General features: G+C 51.6%; 1 protein-coding gene across 1 annotated transcript; it reads left to right on the forward strand.

Annotated features, from left to right (window-relative positions):
* Window positions 1-6,902: 6,902 nt before the first annotated feature.
* Window positions 6,903-7,859, forward strand: LOC116500324 (olfactory receptor 150-like). The gene has a single exon (XM_032205247.1). The coding sequence runs from the start codon at window positions 6,903-6,905 to the stop codon at window positions 7,857-7,859; it is 957 nt and encodes a 318-aa protein (XP_032061138.1).
* Window positions 7,860-8,408: the final 549 nt, after the last annotated feature.

Raw genomic sequence — 8,408 nt, forward strand, 5'->3', positions numbered from 1 at the left:
GGACAGACAGAGAGGTGCCAGACTACTCTGTTAACACTGTCCTACAATTCCCTGCCCATGGCTGTGCTGCCTGCAGCTGTCCCTGCCTGCAGCTGGGTCTCTGTCCTCACGCCTCCTGCCTGCAGCTCACAGCCCCCATCCCACCCGCTGTGTGCTCAGCTCTGCCCTGCAGACACCTCCTGGCAGCAGGGCTCTTCTAAGGGGCAGCTCACTGGGGGCACGTCCTAGAGCCCAGCTCACAGCGACCCTGCTGACACTGCACCTGTGGTGGTGGAGCTTGCTATGGGCTGAGGGGCAGGACAGAGACTTGCTGGGGGTCCTTGTAAACTTCCTTCTTATGTCGAGTAAGTCTCAGTCTCTTCTTGGAAATAACAAATTCTATTTCCATTCCCAGTGAGCCAAAAGAAGAGAAAACTGAATGGAGAGGCTCAGGAAAGATGAAAGTGAAGTTCCCTTTGAAATACCCTTGGTGTGCTGTGTGTCTGTAAGCAGCATGCCGAAGGGAGCAGCCTCCCACCAGCAGCAGGACCCTGCCCTGCTGGGGGGGCTCCTTCCACTCACTGCTTCTCCCCGCTGCACCCTGGTCAGCTCCTCGGGCAGGCTGAGTGCTGAGCCTGGTAGGTAGCAGAAGCCCTGCCCCACCACACAGCCCCTGGGGCACAGCAGGGACCCTGCTCTGCACCACAGCCCTGGACACCCCTGCCTGCACCCCCAGCTGCTCCTTCTTCCAGCCAGAGACTTACCGGGTGCAGGGCTGGGAAGTCTTCTCCGGCAGCGAGCTCTGGGCATCCTGCCACTTCTGCCTGCCTTTAAGCACTGTGTCTCCGCAGGCAGTGCCCCCAGCCCTGCTGCGCTGTGCAGAGGAGCTGCTCCTGGGCAGAGCTGTCTCTCTGCAGCGCTGCCCACTTGCCACGAGCTCCCCTTGGGCCCAGGAGCCTGGCCCAGCTCAGCAGCAGAGGCCCAGCCCAAGGCCTCCCTTGCTCTGCCCCCCACCAGGCTCCCTGCACATGGCCCTGGGACTGCAGGGGAACCTGCTGGGAAACAGCCTGAAGAAACCCCTGGGCTTCCCTCCCTCCCCTAGGCACACACACTTCTCACCAGCAGTGTCGTTTCTCCTATTGGAAATAGGTGTGCAGAAGGAGAGAATCACCTCTCGATGTCCCATCATTAGGCAGGACACCAAGAGATGGATGGGAGGGGGAGAACTGAGGTCCTCTATCCCTTCAGAAGGAAGCCATTCAGATGAGCGTTTTCATACGCAGGCTCTTGGGCACAAGATCTGGGACAAGTCTGAGTTTGGCCCTTGTGCCACAGCTGAGGTGCTGCAGCCCAGATGTGCCCCAATGCCCTCAGCCTGGCGCACAGGCAGGAGGAGCTGGATCCCTGCCTGCTGTCACAGGGCTGGGACATTGATGGAAGAGCTGCTGAGGTGTGGGGGGACAGGTCCCTCAGCTTGGGGTGCTGTGCTGGATGGGGGTAGATTCTTCAGAAGAGACAAGCAGGGATGATAAACAGCGAACACGTTTGCCTTTCTGTCGTGTACCACCTCTGCCTCCTGCATGGCAGTCCGGGGGATGGTGCTGAGGCCTTCTGAAATCTCAGAGCCCCGTGTGATATCTGGGAAGGAAGGCCCTGGCATGCACTGGAATTCCCTGCATATAACACATCCTACTTCTCCAAGTGAGCGACATGCAGTGAAGAGGAATTCAGGCACACTGAGGGACTGCTGCATCCCAGGTGCCTTCGCTCCACTTCCTCTATTCCATGGCCTTTGTCAGCATTTGGAGATGTTCCTGGTGGATTTGTCAGGATCCTGTGGAAAAGAACTGGGCAGAAGGGAGGTGAGAATTTCTCAGGACAAGAAGAGAAATCTCTCATCATTCTTGCAAGCTGTCCTGTCTCCTTGCTGCTGAACTAATAGGACTTTAAATGACACGGGCTGATGTCACAGGGGGTGCACTGCATCACTAGGATATCATCAGTGGAGCAGCAGCAGTGCCGGCACTTCCCTGCAAGGCCTGGTCCCTGCTGGGCACTGCTTGGGTGCTCTCCACTGCTGTCCTTCTGTGGCCAGGAGTGGGGTCAGCAGGCAGCAAGCTTGCAGTGGGCCACCCTCGCTGATGGGCGGAGGAGCAGGGGCACCTTGCAGAGGAGCTGTGGTTGAGGAGCCAGGGCGGGCATCCCTTGTCCTGAGCTGAGGGCCAGCAGCGAGCGAAATGGAGGGCTGCTGGAGGGTGACCATCGCCTCTGGCCTGACTTCCCTGTTCCCAGTGCTCCTGCATCTCTCCCCCAAAGGTAAGGGTGTCAGGAGCCCCTTCCAGAAGGATGGCCCAGGAGCTGTCAGCTGTCCAAAGCTGCAAGTCCTGGGCTTTGGAGGGAGGCTGGACAAGGCTGCTGGCTGCTGTGAGAGCCCTGCCTGAGTGTCCCTCTGAGCTCAGGGGACAATGTGGCAGGCAGGACTCCTGGGTCCGGATTATAGGGATACCCTGATCCCTAGGGCTTCTCTAGGCATGCCTCCTTGCTATGGGGGACAATCCAGGGCCAGGTTTCCCTGGGAGCTGGTGCCTCTTTGGGATCTGGCTCTGTGTGGAAAGATGGCCAGTGTCCCAGGGCCTGGTGTGGCCTGCAGCTCCCACAGGCTTCTCAGGAGTGCACCAGAAATGCCTGTGTTGGAAATCAAGCCTTCCTCTTCTACTGCTCTCATTCAGGGGAATCTCTCTTCATTCCCATTTGTGTGGCCTAGCTGGCAGAGCATGTCCTGGGTGCTGAGATGCCATCTCCTGAATGCCACGGCCCTAGTTCTGAACCTTTCCCATACCCCTACTGTGGTGGATTTACCGTGCTACGCAGGTGACCTCCTCCACCCTACTCCATCATAACCCCTCCCCAGAGGAAAAGAGGAAGTAAATATTTTTTTGTGTGGTTGTTTGGGTTCCCAGGATTTGGAGTTTTCTTCAGCAGTAGCTCTCCATGGGCCGCAGCTTCCTCCAGGCGAAATCTACCTGCTCCACCGGGGGCTCCTCCATGGGCTGCAGTGTGGAGATCTGCTCCACCATGGGACCCATGGGCTGTATGGGAACTTCTGGTGTCTGGAGCACCTCCTGACCTTGGTGTCTGCAGGACTGGTTCTCACTCCTCTCTCTCAGCTGCTGTTTCCCAGCAGGTTTTTCCCTATTTAAATCTGCTCTCACAGAGGCACAACCAGCATCGCCCATTGGCTCGGCTCTGACCAGCAGCTGCCGTGGCCTGGAGTGGGCTGGACATTGGTCAGCAGGTGATGGTGAGCAATTACACTGTGCATCACATGCTTTGTGCATTCTATCATCATCATCAACAACAACAACAACAACAACATCTTTATTATTATTATTTCCCTTTATTTGCTCTCCTATTAAACAGTCTTTATCTCAATCCATGAGATTTTATCTTTTTTTTCCCCTTCAATTCTCTCCCCCATCCCACTGGTAGGGTGTGAAGCAAACGGCTATGCGGTGCTGAGCTGCCTGCCAGGTTAAACCACAACACTCGCTTTGGTACATAAGGTATGGCCCAAAGGGTAAAGATAATGACAGATCTGCCCAGAGCATGTTACATGTAAAATTAAATTGTTATAAGCTTATTATTTGTTGAAACGATGTTGATTTTTTTGTGGATCTCAGGATTGTAGTTGTGTTTGGTCTCTGAATTATGTTCGATAGCACATTACCAACTGTGTGTTCCTTGCAGTGTTGTTTATCACTTTTGGGGGCTGGTTTAAGGTTATTATTTTGCTGTAATGTGTAACACTGGCTTATGGTATGATAAAATTATTGGATATGAGACTGATCTGGTAGTTGTACTCAGCATTGCTGTCACCACCACACTACAGGAAGCATCTATGAGAAACTATTCTGTTCTTGTGAGGCCCCATTTAGAGTACTGCATCCACGTCTGGGGTCCCCAGTACAAGAAGAATGTTAATCTGTTAGAATGGGTCCAGAGGAGAGCCACAAAGCTGGTCAGTAGGCTGGAAAACCTCTCCTATGAAGTAAGGCTGAGAGAGCTGGCAATGCTGAGCCTGAAGAAGGGAAGGCTCTGTGGTGACCTCATTGCAGCTTTTCAAATTTTAAAGGAGGCTTATAAAAAAGATGGGGAGTGACCTTCTCCTCATGCAGCCAATGATAGGACAAAGGGGGATGATATTAGACTAAAAGTGGGAGATTTAAAGTAGAGATTAGGAGGAAATTCTTCACGGTGAGGCACTGGAACAGGTTGTCCAGAGAAGTTGTGCATGCCCCATCCCTGGAGGTGTTCATGTCCAGGTTGCATGACTCCCTGAGCAACCCGTTCTAGTGGGTGGCATCACTGCCCATGGCAGGAGGGTTGGAACTAGGTGTTCTTTAAAGTCCCTTCCAACCCAAGCCATTCTATGATTCTATGATTCTCTTCTGGGACTTCCTGTGGTTGCAGCTTCCCTTCAGTCTTCCAGGAGGACCTGAGCTGAAGAACCTTGTCTGGGGGTGATCTCTAGGGTAAGGGCCAGAACTTGGGTTGGGAGAGACTGTCTGACTGTCTCAAGGATATGTGCTGCATACAAGTACAGCAGGAAGCTCACATGTCTGCTGGGTCATGCTTCCATCAAAGCAAACCCTGACACAAGATCCCAGCCTTACTTTCCAACCCACCCTTCAGGAAGTGCGATGATATTAAGAGATGGGAAGTGTACAGCAGCAATCCTTCTTCAGTCACTGCTCAGGCCAGGTGGTGCACCAGGAAACCATGGACATGTGGTTCTGCATAATGAGCATGAATTAGGGTACCCATAGTCCCAACGTTGTCTTGGATGAGATGAACACCAGTATTTGAGGCAACTTCTAGACAAGGTCAGCTCCCATCTGATCTCTCCCCATCCCTCCTCTCACCTGTCCAGCTCTTCCTGGCCTAATGAGGTTGCTCAGCTTACTCAGCCTGGAGAAAAGAGAGCGTTGGAGAGGAGGAAAACAACAGCAGAGAATGGCCAGGGGACTGTCAAGGAGATAAAGCCACCAGTAGTGCTTCCAAGCAGGAGGATGAGATCCAGCTGGCAGAAGTTGACCTCTGGAAGTCCTTTCCAACCTGAATTATCCTTTCATCCTATGACATGTATCAGTGGGACCATTTCTGATGGTCATGGGCCTTTGAAAGGACCAAGACGTTTGAAGGATAGAACACAGGGCTATCTCAGGTATTCTTTATTCTTTGTGAAGCTGAGGTGATTCTCAGCTTCGCAAAGGGGCAACTGGAAGCAGAGATAATGCTGTGAGAGTTGGGGTACATACGGGAAGGTCTGCTATGCACCAGCACTGCCAAAAGTATGAAAAGTGCCCGTGTCAATATGCAATGTGCACACCTTGTGTTGGCAATTGCAACATCTTACTCTTGGGAACTCTTCTGACATTGTGTGGTGAGTATGGATGAGTCTTGATGATTGCCCTGCCTCCATTTAGCTTCTGGAGGAGCCTGACTCAGACTTCAAAGGGCTCAGGGACCGGAGAAAGGGAGACACTGCTTGAGAAGTTTACAGACTTTCCAGCAGTTCAGAAGTTTCAGCCTCCTTTGAGAGCACATCAAGCAATGCTCCCTCTCTGCAGTCCCTGGGGAGAGCAGAGCTATAGCAGGAACCTCCAGAGAGTTGTTGTTGCTATAAACCCCAGAACACTGCACAGAGCAGGGGGCATGGGATGCTGCTGGAGACCCACCACAGGAGGTGCTGGGAGGAGAAAACAAGGACAAAGCAAGGTGTGAATCCTGGGGCCAGCTTGGCAGAAAAATCAGGGAAGGGAAGGGAAAAGAAGGACATGGTGAGGAAGAGGCAGAGAGACCCTGGTGAGACCCTGGCCTTGGTCTTCATTCCCAGGCACCAAGAGTGGAGAATTCACCGCTTCATGCTGAGGACTTCAGGTGAGTGCTGGATGTCCTGAGTCAGGCTGGTGGTTGTTTTGCTGCTGGGTGTCTGCACAGGGTAAGTTTTGGAGACCTCAGTCTCAGTCCTGTCCTTTGCTGTGTGTCTTCCCACCTTCTCCTAGACATCCTGAGCCCCAGTACCAAGCAGAAGAGATGCTGAGATGGCAGTGCTGAGTTAGAGGTGGGCTGGGGGTGTTGGAGCCAGCCCTGAGGTACTTACCCACCTTGGCTTGGATGGGGAAGCATTTGGGGAGGGTGTGCATGGAGGCAGATTACCTAAGTCCCCTCTTGAAACTTTCTCCTCTCCTCTCTCTCTCTATACAAAAAATCTGTATTTGGTACTTTTTGCTTTATTTTTTTTAGCTGTGAAGTCCACCATAACTCTCTCTGTCCTGTTTTCAGCTGGGAGAGAGAGAATTTTGGTGCCGTGCTTCAGATTTAGGAGGAAAAATATTGATACCTCACTGATATTTTAGTTTCTGCTGAGTAGTGCTTGCTCAGAGTCAAGGATTTTTTTGTCTCCTCACACTGCCCTGCTAGTGGGGAGGCTGGGAGTGCACAAGAATCTGGGAGGGACAGATGATCCAAACTGCCCAAAGGGATATTCTATACTGTATAATATCACACTCAAAAATAAAACTAGGGGGGAGTTAGCCGGGGAGCTACTGTTGCTCTGAGACTGGCTGGGCAGCAGTCTGCTGGTATTGACCAATTGCGTTGTGCATCACTTGTTTTGTGATTTTTTTTCCCCTCCCCCTTTTTGTTCCTATTAAACTGTCTTTATCTCAACCCATGAACTTTAATGAGTTTCACTTTTTTTTAACCCCATTCCACTGGCAGGGAGAAGTGAGCAAATGGCTGTGTGGTGCTTAGCTGCCTGCCAGATTAAACCACAACACTTTCTTAAATTTAACACAGAAGTATTCTTTCTCACAGGTCTCCTTCCTGGCAAGTGAGAAAAGAAAGATAAAAAACACTGCATGGGGGAAGGACAGATTGACAATTGGACATCACCAATGGATTTTCTGCTGCTGGGACTGGGAAATGTCCCTGAACTCCAGTCACCACTTTTCTTCCTGACATTCATGATCTACTCAGTCACCATGGCTGGGAACATCCTCATCATCGTGCTGGTGGTGGCAGTGCAGCATCTGCACACCCCCATGTACTTCTTCCTGGTCAACCTGTCCTCCTTGGAGACCTGCTACAGCTCCACCATCCTGCCCCGGCTGCTGGCCAGCTTCCTGACGGGGGACGGGACCATCTCTGCTCATGGCTGTATTACTCAGTTCTACTTCTTTGGCTCCTTTGTAACATCTGAGTGTTACCTGCTGGCAGCCATGTCCTATGATCGATACTTGGCCATCTGCCAGCCCCTGCTCTATGCAAGCTTCATGACCTGGAAGGTCTGTATCCAGATGGCAGCTGGATCTTGGTTAATGGGTTTTCTGCTGTCTGCTGTAGTCATATACCTCTTATCTCAGCTGAAGTTCTGTGGCCCCAAGGCAATTGACCACTTCTTCTGTGACCTTATCCCACTGCTAGAGCTCTCCTGCAGTGAAACCAGAGTGGTCACGCTTGTAACTTTTATGCTGTCTCTCCTAGATCTGGTTTTCCCTTTCTTGTTTATGCTGGCCTCCTATGTGTGCATCATAGCTGCCATCCTGAGAATCCCATCCAGAGTGAGCAGGCAGAAGGCCTTTTCCACTTGCTCCTCTCACCTCACTGTCATCACTGTTTTCTATGGCACCCTCATCATTGTCTATATGATGTCCCGATCAGTCTCGCTAAGGCAACTCAACAAAGTGCTCTCCTTCTTCTACACTATCCTCACGCCCCTGGTCAATCCCCTCATTTACAGCCTGAGGAACAGGGAGGTCAGGGAGGCCCTGAGCAAAGGGCTTAGGAAAGCTGTGGTCTGCATACAGAGATCATAGTAGGTGAGTGACCCTTGGCACAGGCTACCTGTGGGTCTTTCACAAAGGCAAGTGCCATGTACTGTATGTATCTTTAGAAGTCTGTGCCTTTGAGCCTGCTTGCAGAGTGATAGGAATGAATGAGAGAGCTTCTTGGTGAGAAATACTGCTTTATATAGACAGATTGTGAAAAATGTTGTGGGTTTGCTTTTCCCTTCTTAATGAACTGTTCAATGCTCCTCTGATATCAGCTGCACCTCTGATCTTATCGTCACCTTCTTGTAGGGAGGTGGAGATAGATACCTCCCATTTCTAGATCATTTACCCTTGGAGGACCACCCGTGTCTGTTGTGTCCATGGTAGTAACTGGTAAGCGATTTCCCTGTCCTGATCTGGACACATGAGCTTTCTCCTCTTCTCCTCTTCTTCTGCTGTGGACAGGACTCAGAGAGTGACCCACTGTGCACCTGGTGGCCAGCCAAGGTCAACCCACCATACTAGAGTTTCATGGATGCTTTTGAATAATGATATATTTCCCTTTATTTAATATTTCCCCCAACATGCGTGCTG

The sequence above is a fragment of the Aythya fuligula genome, chromosome 34, assembly GCF_009819795.1.
Source record: "Aythya fuligula isolate bAytFul2 chromosome 34, bAytFul2.pri, whole genome shotgun sequence".
NCBI lineage: Eukaryota > Metazoa > Chordata > Aves > Anseriformes > Anatidae > Aythya > Aythya fuligula.